The 17,231-nt window shown below is 43.9% G+C and overlaps 1 protein-coding gene across 1 annotated transcript; it reads right to left on the reverse strand.

Moving 5' to 3' along the window:
* Positions 1–72: 72 nt before the first annotated feature.
* On the reverse strand, positions 73–11,647 carry LOC144670241 (uncharacterized). Its single transcript, XM_078532727.1, has 2 exons — positions 10,626–11,647; positions 73–211 (listed from the first exon to the last, which is right to left on the reverse strand). Exons 1-2 carry the CDS (start codon positions 11,501–11,503, stop codon positions 73–75), a joined length of 1,017 nt encoding a protein of 338 aa, XP_078388853.1. The 5' UTR covers positions 11,504–11,647.
* Positions 11,648–17,231: the final 5,584 nt, after the last annotated feature.

Genomic DNA, 17,231 nt, shown 5'->3' on the forward strand with positions numbered 1-17,231 from the left:
GCATTTACCATCACTGTGCCATAATACATGTAAAAATGCAGGCAGCCACAGCAACTAGTGTTCCATGGGGACTCAGTTGGCTGGAAAGCTGGTGTGAAACAGGTTGTTGTCAACAACACAGGATTCAATCCCCGCTCCAGCTGGGGTATATTCAGGAGCTGCCTCTTTACCCTTCCCATAATGGAGATTGTAATGTTGTGGGCCAGTCTGCCTGCAAGCAGAAAGCTCAAGAAGAATATGTGTTTTAATAGTGGCTGCGCTGTATCTTTTTCATGCAATTTATTTCTCCTGAAGTCCACTGCTCTCCATTTGAAATAATTCCCACTGCTGTTCTATCTCTTTGTCCAGTAATATTCTTTCCAATTTATCTTTCCAAGTTGTATTCCCATCTCCTAATATTAAGCTTTTTCTATATATTACATTTCTGCCTTTCCTTACTAGAATGTTCTTCAATTATTGGATAAATTTTATTCGGTTGTGGATAGTATTGCCTCGATTTTCACTGAAACTTTAATGTTCTTATCTGTTCTGCTTCATGTTAAACTCCTAGATGCAGCAGTGATTCATCTCTTGTTGGGCTTCCGAGGTTCTGGGGAAGAAATGCAGCCTGAACGCAGGGTAACTACCCAATTCCAGTTTTCAACTTTCCCGACATCTTCCTGACAAAACACTTGCTTTGAAATCTCCCATGATTTTTATGCTCTGAATTTTACTCATTCCATAGCTTTGTTTAAATATTTCCCTCCAATGCCTTTCCAATATTATCTATCCTGTAGAATAGTATTTTTTGTGTTATTGAACCTGGATGGTCTTCACTCTTCCTTGTGCTTCACCCTGTGTACTGTATGGAGATAAGCTCCACAGATCAGGATCAACTCCCTGCCAGCTATTCAAATGTTTCCGATGAGTTTGTAAACTGAATGAACTATTTCAGTTATAGAGATAGCCAGACAAAAATAAAGAAAAAAAAAAACAAGGTTAATCAGATATACCAAGCAAAACACATCACAGGCATGTGGACATGAAGATAACATCAGAAATCAGAGCAGGAGTAGACTACTCCAGAGCCTGTGCTGCCACTCAGTATGATAATGGCCAACATTTTACCTTATCTCCACCTTCCTGACCTTCCCCCATATCCCTTTATCACCTTGGTATCCAAACATCTGTCAAATTATCTCTTGAATATATTCAATGCCTGGGATAAGAAATGCCAAAGATTCACAACCCTTTCAGTGAAGAAATTGATCTTAATCTTAGTCCATAATGGCTGACCCACAATATAAGACTGTGTCCTGCTGTTTTACAATCCCCTGGCAGCACATGTACATAAGCTGGTGGTTATATCGCCTAGTGATGATGTCATGAATTGAATCTAGGAGATGGGGAGGCAGAAGGTGCAGCAAACATTGGAATCAAATGCAAATGTTCCTCTGGATTTTAGCAAAATGTTGCAGTTCTTGAAGCCACTGACGGAGCCTGGAACATCCAGTCCAGCTCAATAAAAACAGGGAATGGAGAAGCTGAGCTCATCACATATAATGTGCTTGGAGCACAGGGTGGGTTCATGTGGAAACTGACCAGATGCATGAGCAATTTTGACAATTTATAAGGTTGACATGGGAAGAGAGAGAGAGTGACAGAGAGAGGTCGGGGGGGCAAGGAACAGAGTGAAATAAAACAAGACAAAGTGAAGACAGAGGATTACAGAGTGTGAAGAAGAAAATAAATGTAACTGAGAGAGAGGAAGATAGATTCTTAGCAAGAGAAGAAAGAATGAGACACAGTGAACGAGGTATGGAAAGACAGGAGGTAGAAAGGAGATAGTGGCAGAGAAGGCAAAAATGAAGAATGTGGAAGAGAGGAGAAAATGATAATTGAAGCAGAGAGAAGGGGGAGAGACCGAGAAAGTGAGATGGCTGTAGAGAAAGGGCAGAGCGAGAGGTGCAGAAACAGTGATGGAGAATGAATTGGGACTGAAACAATCAGAAAGGGAGATATAGCAGTGGCAGAGATGAGGGGCCTCACTCTAATGTTTGGGGAATACCGTCTTCAGGATTCACCCACCTGAAGAATTAGTTTCTCTCTATCCTATTTAATCCTATAATCAGCTCAAACATTTCCAAATATTATCTCTTAATCTGTTCTAGTTAAAGTGAGTACAACACTAATTCACACAATCAATTCTCATCATTTAGTCCTTTAAACTTCAGTATTAGTCTGGAGAAACTGTGCCCTGCACCCCATCCTAAGCACCTTGAGGTGTGAGGTTTAGATCTGAATTCATCTGTCTCAGTGGAGTCTTCCTTTTCTGTTTTAGCATACATGGATGTAATTCATCTAGTTCCAATGATTTACCATTTCCATGTTTCACTGCTCTTCCCTCCTTTCTTTGCTAGATGTCTTGAAATCTACTTGGAATGACATTAGTCCACGTGGTCAGTTTACCTGGTTAAAAACTGAGGCCAAGTAACAATCCAATATTTCTTCCTAAACCCTCTCATTATCTGAGCTTTTTTCTTGTGCATCCTTCTGAGACTCTTTCCATATTCTCTTTTGCCCTTTGTTGTTTCTGTGCCCATCGGATATTTTCCTATTTGCTTTTATATTCCTTCATAACTTAATCCTGGAGCTTTTCTTTGACCAGCTGCCTCACCTCTTGATTTGTCCATTTATCATCCTCTCCTTTATTGTCAACGTCCTTCAGCACAGGCCTTTTACTTTAATTTCAGTTTTGCCCTGATCCCTTTATTTATCCAAGGAATTTCACTATTGGATAATTGGTTCCTGTTCTAGAAGAAGATATTTCTCCTGTTGTTGTTTGATCACTGCTGTTCTATCTCTTTGTTCATCAATATTCTGTTCAGGTTTATCTTCATAAGTTATATTCCCAACCCTCTGGAACTATTTTATTGTAATTTACTATTTTTGGCTTTTCTTCTTTACATTTTTCTCAATCGTTTACTCAAAACTGGATGTTCTGTTCGATGATTGATCTGGTTTATTCCTCAATGACCAGACCCATCACCACTGCCTTGCTGGACTTCCTATCTACTGGGTAAGTCCTGAACACACTGTAAATATTCCATTCCCTTTTCCCCTTTCCTACCTTTTCCTCCTAGATCATTTGCTATAGTTTAATCTCACATGATTAATCACCTATAAATTGTATTCATTTCATAACTTTGTTTAGCTATTTTCCTCTAATGCCCTTCCATTAATTTGCTAAATGGCCTTTTTTATGTTCTTTAACAAGGCTGCAAATTAGCCTCCCCTGAGTGGTTTGTGAGCTGTATGGAAATACACCCAGCACATCAGCAGCAATGGCTTGCAAATTATTCAAATATTTAAGATCAATTTGCAAGTTGACCAAACAGATTCAGTTACAGAGACGGTTGTCAAAGAAAAGGAAAACAAGTTTTAGAAATGCCCAGAACAAAGCACATTGCAGAGAGATGAGCATAAGAACATTAGAACTCGGAGCAGGGGTCAGCCACTCAGCCCTTCCCTGCTGTTCCACCATTGAATACAGTACAGCGGATCCATTACCTTAACTCAATGAAGTGCACCTCCCCACTCTATCTCCAGGTCTCTTATTATCCAAACATCTTATTGATTTCAGTTTGAATACAGACAGTAGCTGAGCACCCCTAGCTCTCTGGGGGAGACAATTCCAAAGATCCAAAATACTCGGAGTGAAAAAAATGTCCAAAGTAGCTGAAACCTATTGTGTGAGTGTGTGTCCTAGTTTTGGACTCACCAGCCAGCTTCAGCGGGCAGATATATCACACGAAGTTGGATAGGAAATGTGTTGGTAAAACGTTCGAGCAGAAGGACAGGATAGGGGTAATGGCTCAAACAAACATTCTTTATACAAACGCACAGAGTCTGAGGAACAAACTGAATGAATTGCAGACACAGATACAACTTGAAGGATATGACGTGGTTGCCTCTATAGAGACCAGGTTCCATGACCATCAGGACTGGGAAATAAATATGCCAGATAATTAGGTCTACAGGGAGATAGGGAAAATGGTAGAGGGAGAAGAGTAACCTTAACTGTTGCAGATGAAATTGGTTCCACCATAAGAGAGGATATGTGCTGAGATCAGCAAGGAGTGGAAGCTTTATGGATAGAATTAAGAAATGGAACATTTTTAACACTTCAGTTGAAGTTGTGTATATGTCTCCTGGTAGTAGCCTGGAAGTGGCAGTTTGTAAACATGCTGAGATTAGACAAGCATGTAGCAAAGGAAGACTGGTTTCATTGGGGGATTTTAACTTCCATGTATATTGGGATAAGAATAACACTTGTCAGAAATGTGGGGAGATTCTGCAGTGTGTCTGGGATAGATTCCTGTCAGAGAAACAGCAAGAGTGGGTGATTATATTAGACCTAACAATGATGAATGGACCAGAGTTAGGTAACAGCCTAAAGGGCTTCTTGAATTCATTCATGGGATGTGGGTATCGCTGGCTAGACCATCATTTGTTGTCCCTATCTAATTGCCCTTGAGAAGGTGATGGTGAGCTGCCTTCATGAACTGCTGCAGCTCATGTGGTGTAGGTACACCCACAGTGCTCTTTGGAAGGGAGTTTGTGGTTTTGACCCAGCGACAGTGAAGGAAGGGTGATATAATTCCAGGTGAGGATGGTGTGTGGTTTGGAGGGGAACTTGCAGGTTGTGGTGTTACCATGCATTTGCTGCTCCTGTCCTTCTAGGTGGTAGAGGTGGCGGGTTTTTAAGTTGCTGGTGAAAGAGCCTTTTGAGAGTTGCTGCGGGGAATCTTGTAGATGGTACACTGCTGCCACTGGGGATGGTGGTGGAGAAAGTGAATGTTGAAAGTGGTGGATGGAGTGCCAAACAAGTGGGCTTTGTTCTGGATCGTGTCAAGCTGTACTCATCCAGGCAAGTGGACAATATTTCATCATGCTCCTGACTTGTGCCTTGTCAATGGTAGACAGGCTTTGGGGAGTCAGGAGGTGAGTTACCCGCCACAGAATTCCAAGTCTCTGACTTGCTTTTGTCACCATATTATTTATATGGCTCATCCAGTTCAGTTTCTAGTCAATGGTAACACCCCCAAGATGTTGATAGTCAGGGATTCAGCAAGCGTAATGTCATTGACTGTCATGGGGAGATGGTTAGATTCTCTCTTGTTGGAGATAGTCATTGTCTGGCACTTGTGTGGTGTGACTGTCACTTGCCACTTGTCAGCCCAAGCCTGAATCTTGCCCAAGCCTTGCTGCATGTGGACATGGACTGTTTAGGTGCCTGAGGAGTCACGAATGGTGCTGAACATTGTGCAATCAGCAGCGAATATCCCACTTCTGACCTAATCAAAGAGGGAAGGTCATTGGCCATTGATGAAGCAGCTGAAGATGGTTGGGCCTAGAACACTATCCTGTGGAACTGCAGCAACAATGTCCTGGGGATGAGATGTTCTCCAACAACCACAACCATCTTCTTTTATGCTGGGTATGGCACCAAACAGTGGACAGTTATTTTACCTTGATTCCCATTGGCATCAGTTGTGATAGGGCTCCTTGATGTCACATTCGATCTAATGTAGCCTTGGTGTCAAGTGCAGTCACTGTCACCTCACCCCTGGAGTTCAGCTCTTTTGTCCATGTTTGGACCAATGCTGTAATGAGGTCAGGAGCTGAGACACCCTCGCAGAACCCAAACTGAGCAGATTAATGCTGTGTAAGTGCCACTTGATAGCACTGTCCATGACCCCTTCCATCACTTTACTGATGATCGAGAATAGACTGAGGGGGTGATAATTGGCCGGATTGGATTTTTCCTGCTTTTTCTGGACCAGGACATAACCTGGGCAATTTCCACATTGCTGGATCGATGCCAGTGATGTAGCTGTAAATGTCTTTTGTTTAGCATGTTCTTTGTAGTTGACTGAGTCCCAGATGATATTTTCCAAGGAAACCTTGAGAACTCTGAGTTTCCTCATATATGAGGCTGGAGATGTGTTTAACACCTTCACATTGAGAGAGGTGATGAATGGTGGGTTTAGTGATTCCCTGGATATTATCTCGGAGGACTTTCCGGTGCCTTTTAACACCACCTTTGCCAAGACCTTTACCGCTTTTGCCTCTACCGGACATCACACTGGGAGACAAAGCCTTGTTATTACTGGAACAGTTTGACTAAGGGTGCAGCCAATTCAGGAGCACAAGCCTTCAGTGCTATTGCCGGTATGTTGTCAGGGCCAATAGACTTTGCAGTATCTAGTGCCTTCAGCTGTTTATTGATATCACCTGGAGTGAATCAGATTGGCTGAAGATTGGCTTCTGAGATGCTGAGGATCATAGGAGGAGGCTGAGATAAATCATCCACCTGGAACTTCTGGCTGTTGCAAATGCTTCAGCTTTATTTTCGCACTCGTGCTGGGTTCCCCCATCATTGGCGATGGGGATATTTGTGGAACCGGCTCCTCCTGAGAGTTTTTTATTTGCCAGCCAGCATTCATGCATCGACGTGTCAGGACTGCAGAGCTTACATCTGATCCATTGGTTGTGGGATCGCTTAGCTCTCTCACTTGCTGCTAATGCTGCTGGGCATGCAAGTAGTCCTGTATTATAGCTTCACCAGGTTAACACGTCATTTTTAGGTATGCCTGACGCTGCTCTGGGCATGGCCCCCCTGCACTCTTCATTGTTCCAGCATTGATCCCCTAACTTGATGATAATGGTACGGTGGAGACTGTGCCAAGCCATGAGGTGATGGTTTGTGGTTGAGTACAATGCTGCTGCTGCTGATGGCCCACTACACCTCAGCCCAGTTTTGAGGTGCTATATCTGTTCAAAATCTAGCCCATTTAGCACAGTTGCATTCTTCCTCCAAATGGTGTTCAACATGGAGGAGTACAGAGTCATCAGCTGAGGGGATGGGGTTGTTGTGGATTGGTGGTGGGGGTGCCAGGTGCCACAAGTGGTAACCATCAGGTGGTTTGCTTGCTCATGTTTGGCCTAATGCCAAGAGACTTCATGGGCTCCCGAGTGGAAGTTAAGGACTCCCAGGGCGACTCCCTCCCACCTGCATAGCACAGAGGCACCACCACTGGTGACAGGACATACCCAGGGATGGTGATGACGGTGTCTGGGACACTGTCTGTAATGTATAATTCCATGAGCATGACAATGTCAGGCTGTGCCTTGACTAGCCTGTGGGACATCTCTCCCAACTTTGGCACAAGCCCCCAGATGTTAGTAAGGAGGCCTTTTGAGGGTTTAGGCTGGGTATAATTTCCGGTACCTAGGTTCGATGCCGGGTGGTCGATCCAGTTTCATTCCTTTTTCTGCTTTTTAACAGTTTGATCAACTGAGTGGCTTGCTAGGAGTCAACAACATCGCTGTTGGTCTACAGTCAGGTGTAGGCCAGGCCAGGCCCGGCAGATTTCCTTCCCTAATGGGTATGAGTGAACCAGATGGGTTTTTACAACAATCGATCCATGGTCACTCTACTTTTTAAAAATCCTGATTTAATTAAATGAATTTAAATTCCACCAGCTGCCATGGGGGATATGAACCCATGGCCCCAGGGAATTAGACTGGACTCTGGATTACTAGCCCAGTGACATTACCACTATTCCACCACCTCACCATGAGAGTGCATGAGCACTAAGCCAGTGGTGATCATATGATCGAGTTCAACTCAATGCTTGAAAGGAAGAAGCATGAAACAGCTAGTAAGTTTCTCATTTTCAGTGAGGCTGAATTCAATGGGAATGAGACAGAGATTGTCCACAGTAAACTGGGCAAATCTGTTCATGAGGAAAAAGACAAATGGTGAGGAGGAACTGTTCACAAATAGTTTAACATGGTGCAGAGCCAGCTTCTACCATTAACCTTCGAGAGATCTATTTGCCTAAAAAGACAGCCATGGACAAGGAAGGAGGCAAGAAACAATGTGAAACTCTGCATACATAACTGCAAAGAAAGGAGAGATCCTGGTGAATAGGAAAGATACAAAGAGCAGGAAATGGGGGCAAAGCAGATAACAAACTCCAAAAACGCAGTACGATAAAAATGTAATAGATTTCAAAATCGACACATAAACTTTTACAATTATATTAGGAGAAGGAGAATGATCAGAGCATGTGGGCCAATTGAAAACTGTTAGCGGTGCTGTTGTCAATGAAAATAAGGAAGTTTCAGACATTGTTTCAGTATTTGCAATACAGGAAGAGTCAGCATTTCATGTATTCCAAGTAATCTATTATTGAATCAGGAAGGAGGACTCAACAAAGTTCACATAAGCAAGATAATAGTAAGGAAGAAACTAATGGCACTAACGAGTAACAAAACTCCAAGAGGAGATTGTTTCATTGCAGGGAATTAAAGGAAGGAGTTGAGAACAGAAGTGTTCAAACTTCTCTCCACTTGGGGACCATTCCCTCAGATTGAAAAATATTGCCTGTCATTCCAACATTTAAGAAAGGAGTCAGAGGGAAACCAGGGAATTGTCGGCCAGTTCGACTAAGCCCTGTTGTCAGGAAATTCCGAGAAGTCACTATGAAGAATAGGGAGTCTGAACACCTCGAAGTTTTTCAGCTGTTCAGAGAAAGCCAACATGGATTAGTAAAGGGGAGGTAGTTGACAGTGGAATGTCTATAGATTTTATTAATAATGTCACGGATGCTTTAAAGGTGTTTCCCTGAAGTCGCCCATGAACAATATATTTGTATGTTGTGTATATTTCCTTACCCATGGAGTGAGAAATTCAATTGTAAATAAGCCAGCGAAAAAGCCTTTTTCCTTGAAAAAATAAATGATTAGTTTATTTTACTCTATTGCTCTGGAATTTACTGAAGAATAGATAAAGTTGCTAACACATACTCATGTGGATTAGATACAAATGAAGATAGAACAGTACTTATAAAATTGGATCATTTTAGTCCATACTCAGTGCAGGCCTGATATATTTTGAAGTCGAGATGTTGTGCTGTCTGAAATGAAGGTTTTTAAGTTATAGAATTGTCTTGGCAGCTGCAATGGCTTCCACAGTGGAATTGCCGGAGGTTACGTAAACATGTGAGCTTAGTAGCTGGAATCAGGTTTCCAGGGAGCAGATAAGGTTCTTCTGTTCTGAAGGCACGGCACTTTTAAATGCCTGGTTATTTATTAAAAATAGGAGATGGGTGAAATATAAGCTGGTTTAAGGTTGGGGGGTGGGTGAAGAGAAGTGGGGAGCGGGGGGAAGAGACCAAACGCTGACTGGGCGACCGCTTTGCAGAACATCTTTGGTCTGTCCGCAAGAATGACCCAGACCTCCCTGTCGCTTGCCATTTTAACACACCACCCTGCTCTCTTGACCATACAGCAGACGTGTCCTGTTTTTAGATGCCTTTCTCTGGCTCTCCCTGGAGTTAAGCTGGAGGCAGAGCCATTGAACATTTTATGGCAAAGTTAGATAGATTCTTCATTGACAAAGGAGCTAAAGGGTATAGGAGGCAGGGAGGAAAGTGGGAGTTGAGGCCAGAATAACATCAGCCATAATCTTATTGAATGGGGGAAGCAGGCTGGAGGGGCCGAATGGCCGATTCCTGCTCCTAATTTATGAGCTGCTATGTTTGTAATGCCTCCAGTCATTTCCAATCTGGGTCCGTGAAGCTGATGGCAATTAAGAACAACATTAATCAGATTGGAAGGAAATCAGACTCAACCTGGTGAGAGTCAGGTGCTGACTTCAAGCTCCACTGATCTCTTTTTGTGATATCACCATCACCTCATTCTGAGTGCTCGGAAAAGGCTGAATCGTTTGCAACAGAAACACTGATTGATCCAGACATCTAAAGATTGCCACAAAATAAATCCCAATTCAATATTATACATGAAATGATTGAAATAAATTGCTACAGATTTATAATGGCAGTAGCTTCAGAGTCTCATCGACTGAAAGGTTCTTGTTAAATACATTCCCTGAGTGAATTTAAATTGAAACCAGGTTTATAGGTGTGATGCTTTATTCACACATTGAAGGAGAGAGAGATGCTGTAGGACACACACTCTGTCCAGTAGCTGAATGTGATTCACAGACTGGAGTTTGTGTTCAGTGCTCCCGGGAATATTACTGATACCTTTCCTGAATACCAAGGCTAGGACAGGCACTCTGGAAGGTATGGGGAGCTGAGACTTTTCCCTGAGAGTAATTGAAGGGATGATAACTGAAATAATCGAGTTATAAAGGGGGAAAGACCCAAATATAGAACAGTCAGTAATGGGACATCAATTAGTCTCCACTTAACTTGGAGAAATTAAGGACCCAATGTGATGTATTTAAAACTGGATTAATTATTGAATCACTCTCAAAATATTAAACTCCAGGCCAGTTATAGGGGTTATTAACAACAGGACAATTAAACTCTGTCAGAATGAACATGGTTCAGTCCTGGATGTGATTAACAGCAGCACTGACAGCAGAATCCAACCCCTGCAGTCACATGTGAACTCGCTGATGTTGCAGCAGATTGGATGACCGAGTGAATCCCTTCCCACACACAGAGCAGGGGAACGGCCTCTGCCCAGAGTGAGTGCGTTGGTGCTTCCGCAGATCATTGCTGCTTTTAAAGCTCTTCTCACAGTTCGGACATTGAAAAGGTCTCTGCTCAGTGTGAACTAGTTGATGTTCAGTGAGGTTCGATGGCCGAGTGAATCCTTTCCCACACACAGAGCAGATGAATGGCCTTTCCCCAGTGTGAATTCGCTGGTGTGTCAATAGGTTGGACGAACAATTAAATGTCTTCTCACACACAGAGCAGGTGAACGGCCTCTCTCCTGAGTGAATGCGTTGGTGCTTCCGCAGTTTATTGCTGCTTTTAAAGCTCTTCTCACAGTCAGGGCATTGAAAAGGCCTCTGCTCAGTGTGAACTACTTGGTGTTGCTGCAGATGGAATAACCGAGGAAATGCTTTCCCACACACGGAGCAGGGGAATGGCCTCTCCCCACTGTGAGTGTGTTGGTGTTCCAGCAGCTGCTTTGTGCTTTTAAAGCTCTTCTCACACACAGGGCACTGAAACGGTCTCTGGTCAGTGTGGACAAGTTGATGTTCAGTGAGCTGGGATGACTGAGTGAATCCCTTCCCACACCCAGAGCAGATGAACGGCCTCTCCCCAGTGTGAACTCGCTGGTGTGTCAATAGGTTGGATGTAGTTTTGAAACCTTTCTGACACACGGAGCAGGTGAACGGCCTCTCCCCAGTGTGAACTCGCTGGTGTGCAGATAGATTGGATGTCGTTGTGAATCCTTTCTGACACAGGGAACAGGTGTAAGGCCGGTCCAGAGTGTGACTTCGCTGGTGTTTCAGCAGGGCAGATGAGTGAGTGAATCCCTTCCCACACTCGGAGCAGATGAACGGTCTCTCCCCAGTGTGAATGCGTCGATGAGTTTCCAGTAGGGATGGAGATCTGAATCCCTTCCCACAGTCCCCACATTTCCACGGTTTCTCCGCAGTGCAGGAGCCCTTGTGTCTCTCCAGGTCGGACATTCAAATGAAGCCTTGTCCATGCACACGTGTGTATGGTTTCTCCCCACTGTGAATTGTGAGATCCTTTTTCAAGCTGTGTAACTGGTTAAAGCTCCTTCCACAGTCAGTGCACTGGAACACTCTCACTCGGCGGGGGTGTGTGTGTCTCGGTGCTTTTCCAGACACACTGATGTATGAAATCTTTTCCCACAGAGAGAACAGACAAATATTTCTCATTCCACATTCAAAGACCTATCATATTCAGGTTCCGAGGAATGAGTGTTCTGTCTGCAGATGCTCCCCTTCTACCCTGTAAAAGGAGTTTAAAAATCATTAAGTACAGGATAGAAATTCAGAACAATTTAATTTCTCTGGAACATTCTTTCCTCTCTTGTTCCCCCAAAACTGTGAAACCATGTCCCTCACACACTTCCTCCTCCCAGTGCAGAAATCCAAACCCATCGCACCAACTCCAGCTATTTTCCTTTTCATCGACTTTTCTCTCCTCCCCTGAAGGTGCTGACTCTGGCTGGGTTCAGTTCTACACTCACTGGTTCCACTATCCTCTGCTGAAGGTGTTGACTCCATAGAACAATAGAACTATAGGAAAGTTACACCACAGAAAGAAGCCACTCAGCCTTTAGTGCCTGGGCTGGGCGAAAAGAAAAAAAACGAGCTGCCCATTCTAATCCCACCTTCCAGCACCCTGCCTGGATCCTTGCAGGTCACAGCACTTTAGGTGCAGATCCAGGTACCTTTAAAATGAGCTGAGGGCTTCTGCCTCCACCACCAGACCAGGCAGCAAATTCCAAACATCCACCACCCTCTGGGTGAAGAAATCTTTCCTCATGTCCCCTCCAATCCTTCAACCAATCACCTTAAAACTCTGTCCCCTTGTAATTAGCCTCTCTGCTTGGGGAAACCGAGCATCCCTGTCTACTCTGTCTAGACTCCTTCACTGTCGCTGGGTCAAAATCCTGGAACTCCCTTCCTAACAGCACTGTGGGTCTACATACACCACATGGATGGCAGTGTTTCAAGAAGGCAGGTCACCACCACCTTCTCGAGGGCAAATGGGGATGGGCAACAAATGCTGGCCCAGCCAGCAAAGCCCACATCCCATGAATTAATATACAAAAAACTCCTCAATTTTGTACACCTCAATCAGGTCATCCTCAGCCTCCTCAGGAAAACAACCCCAGTCTATCCAATCTTTCCTCATAGCTGCAATTTTCAAGCCCTGGCAATATTCTTGTAAGTCTCCTCTGTGCGCTCTCTGGAGGAATTGTATACTTCCTGTAATGTGGTGACCAGAATTGTACACAAAATGCCAGCTGAGGCCTAACCAGTATTTTATACAATTCCAGCATTACATGCCTGCTTTTGTATCCAATGCCTCATCCAATAAAAGAAAGCATTCGATATGCTTCCTTTACCCACAGTCATCCTTGTTACTTCCTCAAAAGCATTGATTAAATTAGTATGACACGACCTTCTCCTAACAAAAGCATGCTGACTCTCTCTGATTAATCCAATCCTTTCTAAGCGAGAGTTTATCCTGTCTCTCAGGATTGATTCTAATAATTTTCCAACCACTGAAGTCAGGCTGACTGGCCTATAATCATTTGGCCTATCCCTTGTGCCCTTTTTAAATAATAGTGCAATGTTCACAGACCTCCAATCCTCTGGTACATCGAATGTATCTAGGGAGAAATGGAAAACTGTCCTCAGAGCATTCGCTATTTCTGTCCTGGCTTCCTTTAACAGCCTGGGATACAACCCATCTGGCCCTGGTGATTTATCCAACTTCAAGGATGTCAAACCCTCCAGAACATCCCTCTCCTTCATGAGGACAGAAACAAAATACTCATTTAGAATCTTGCCTACATCTTCAGCATCAATGCACAAGTTACCAGAGACATCTCTGATAGGCCCTACCCTTTCCTTAGTTATTCTCTTGCTCATTAAGATCTGTAACTAGTTCACACTCTCCAGATCACCTCTCAGCTTCATAAAATTTGTCTTTCCCCAATTTAGAACTTTTACTCCTGTTCTATCTTCATCCTTTTCCATAATTATGCTAAATCTAACTGTAATATGGTCACTATAGCCAAAATGGTCAATCACTGCGACTTAATCCACTCGCCCAGCTTCATTTCCTATGGCTAAATCAAGAATTTCACTCCCTTTCACTGGTCTTGTTACATGCCAACTAAAAATGTTCTATTCAATGCAGTTGAAGAATTTTATGTCCTCTGTGCGTATTACACTGTTTGTATCCTAACTGATATTCGGGGAGTTGAAGTCCCCAACTATTATTACCTTCCTGTTTTTGCACTCAGAAATGTTCCTACATATTTGCTCTTCTAGCTCCATCTCACTATTTTGGGGATCTATAGTACATTCCCAGTAGTGTGGCTGCCCCCTTTTTATTTCTGAGCTTAACACATATAGCATGATTTCACAGAATCACACAGTGCAGAAGAGGCCCTGCATCCAATCGAGTCTGCACCAACACGTGAGAAACACCTGACCTACCTACCTAATCCCATTTACCAGCACCTGCCCCATAGCCTTGAATGTTATGACGTGCCAAGTGCTCATCCAGGTATTATTTAAAGGATGTGAGGCAACCCGCCTCCACCACCCTCCCAGTCAGTGCATTCCAGACCGTCACCAGCCTCTGAGTAAAAAAGTTAATCCTCACATCGCCCCTAAACCTCCTGCCCCTCACCTTGAACTTGTGTCTCCTTGTGACCGATCCTTCAGCAAAGGGGAACAGCTGCTCCCGATCCACCCTGTCCATGCCCCTCATAAACTTGCACACCTCGATCAGGTCACCCCTCAGTCTTCTCTGCTCCAACGAAAACAACCCAAGTCTATCTAACCTCTCTTCATAACTTAAATGTTTCATCCCAGGCAACATCCTGGTGAATCTCCTCTGCACCCTCTCCAGTGCAATCACATCCTTCCTATAATGTGGTGACCAGAACTGCACACAATACTCCAGCTGTGGCCTCACCAAGGTTCTATACAACTCCAACATGACCTCCCTACTTTTGTAATCTATGCCTCGATTGATGTCCCAAATGCCTTTTTCACCACCCCATTAACATGCCCCTCCACCTTCAGAGATCTATGGACACACACGCCATGGTCCCTTTGTTCCTCAGAATGTCCTCGTGTCATGCCATTCATTAAATACTTCCTTGTCAAATTACTCCTTCCTCACACTTTTCCGGGTTAAATTCCATCTGCCACTTATCTGCCCATTTGACCATCCCGTCTATATCTTCCTGTAGCCCAAGACACTGAACCTCACTGTTAACCACCAGGTCAATCTTTGTGTCATCCGCAAACTTACTAATCCTATCCCCCACATAGTCATCTATGTCGTTTATATAAATGATGAATAATAGGGGACCCAGCACAGATCCCTGTGGTACGTCACTGGACACGGGCTTCCACTCACTAAAGCAGCCTTCTGTCATCACCCTCTGTCTCCTACAACTAACCCAATTGTGAATCCACCTCATCAAATTACCCTGTATCCCATGTGCATTTGCTCTCTTTATAAGTCTCCCATGTGGGAGCTTGTCAAAGGCTTTGCTGAAATCCATATAAACTACATCAGCTGCACTACCCTCATCTACACACCTGGTCACCTCCTCAAAAAATTCAATCAAATTTGTTAGGCATGACCTCCTTCGGACAAAGCCATGCTGACTATCCCTGATCAAACCTTGCCTCTCCAAGTGGAGATAGATTCTCTCCTTCAGAATTTTCTCCAATAGGATCCCTACTACTGACATGAGACTCACTGGCCTGCAGTTCCCTGGCTTATCTCTACAACCCTTCTTAAATAGCGGAACCATATTAGCTGTTCTCCGGTCCTCTGGCACCTCCCCTGTGGCCAGAGAGGAATTAAAAATTTGGGTCAGAGTCCCTGCGATCTCCTCCCTTGCCTCCCTCAGCAGTCTGGGACACAAATCATCCAGACCTGGAGATTTGTCCACTTTTAAGCCTGCCAACACCTCCAATACCTTGTCACTCCCTATATCAATTTGCTCAAGAACCTCGCAGTCCCTCTCCCTGAGTTCCATACCTTCATCCTCATTCTCTTGGGTGAAGACGGATGTGAAGAATTCGTTCAACACTCTACCGATCTCCTCTGGCTCCATCCATAGATTTCCCCCTTGGTCCCTAATGGGCCCTACTCTTTCCCTGGTTATCCTCTTCCCATTGATATACTTATAGAATATCTTGGGATTTTCCCTACTTTAACTAGCAAGAGCTCTCTCATATCCCCCCTTTGCCGTGCTAAATGCTTTAAGCTCCACCCTGCACTTTATGTATTTCACTAATCCTCTGCTGATTTGCCCCCCTTGTACCTGCTAAAAGCCTCTCTTTTCCTTCTCAACGTATCCTGAATATCTCTGGTCATCCATGGTTCTCTGGGATTGTTACTCCTTCCTGTCACCCTAGAGGGAACATGTTGAGCCTGCACCCTTCCAATTTCCTTTTTCAACACCCCCCACTGCTCTTCTGTAGATTTCCCCACAAGCTGTTCCCAGTCTACCTTGGCCAGACCCACCTTGTTTTACTAAAATCCATTCTACCCCAATCCAAAACATTTTTCTTCTGCAACTTGTCTATTTTTTTGTCCATAACAAGCTTAAATTGTACCATGTTGTGATCATTATCACTAAAATGCTCCCCAGCTACCACCTCAGCCACCTGTCCAGCTTCATTCCCCAGAATTTGGTCCAGCAATGCACCGTCCCTTGTTGGACCCTCTACAAATTGACCTAAAAAGTTGTCCTGTACACATTTCAAGAAATCCCTCCACTTAACACTATGTCTATCCCAATTAATGTTGGGAAAGTTGAAATCACCTAATGTAATTATCCTATTGTTATTGTTTTTACACATCTCCGCAAATTGTGCACATATTTGCTCCTCAATTTCCCGCTGACTATCTGGGGGTTTATAATAAACACCTAACAATGTGGCTGCCCCTTTTTTATTCCTAAGCTCTGCCCATAAAGCTTCATTTGATGTCCCCTCCAAGATATCATCTCTCCTTACTGCATTAACTGACTCCTTAACTAATAATGCAATGCCTCCGCCTCTTTTACCCCCTCCCCGTCTCACCTGAAGATTCTATATCCTGAAATGTTGAGCTGCAAATCCTGCCCCTCTCTCAACCACGTCTCCGTGATGACTATTATATCACAATTCCATGTGTCAATCCTCACCCTTAACTCATCCGTTTTACGTATAACACTCCTGGCATTAAAGTATAGGCCATCCTGACTTGCCTTACTCCACTGAAACTTAATGCAGCTGTATTCCCTCTGACTTGATTGTTTTGCTGTAATATGATGTGTCCCTATTCTGCTAGTGTTCTGTGTCCCCTCCCCTGCCAAATTAGTTTAAACTCATCCCAACAGCACTAGCAAACCTGCCCACAAGGATGTTAGATAAAAGCAAAGAACTGCAGATGCTGGAAATCCAAAACAAAAACAAAAACACAAATACCTGGAAAAACTCAGCAGGTCTGGTAGCATCGGTGGAGAAGAGCACAGTTGACGTTTCAAGTACTCATGACCCTTCAACAGAACAATGATGTTAGTCCTGCTCAGGTTCAGATGTAGACTGTCCCGCTTTTACAGGTCCCACCTTCCCCAGAAACATTCCCAACGATCCAGGAATCTAAAACCCTCCCTCCTGCACCAACTCTTAAGCC

Source organism: Cetorhinus maximus, chromosome 31 (genome assembly GCF_964194155.1).
Source record: "Cetorhinus maximus chromosome 31, sCetMax3.hap1.1, whole genome shotgun sequence".
Taxonomy (NCBI): domain Eukaryota; kingdom Metazoa; phylum Chordata; class Chondrichthyes; order Lamniformes; family Cetorhinidae; genus Cetorhinus; species Cetorhinus maximus.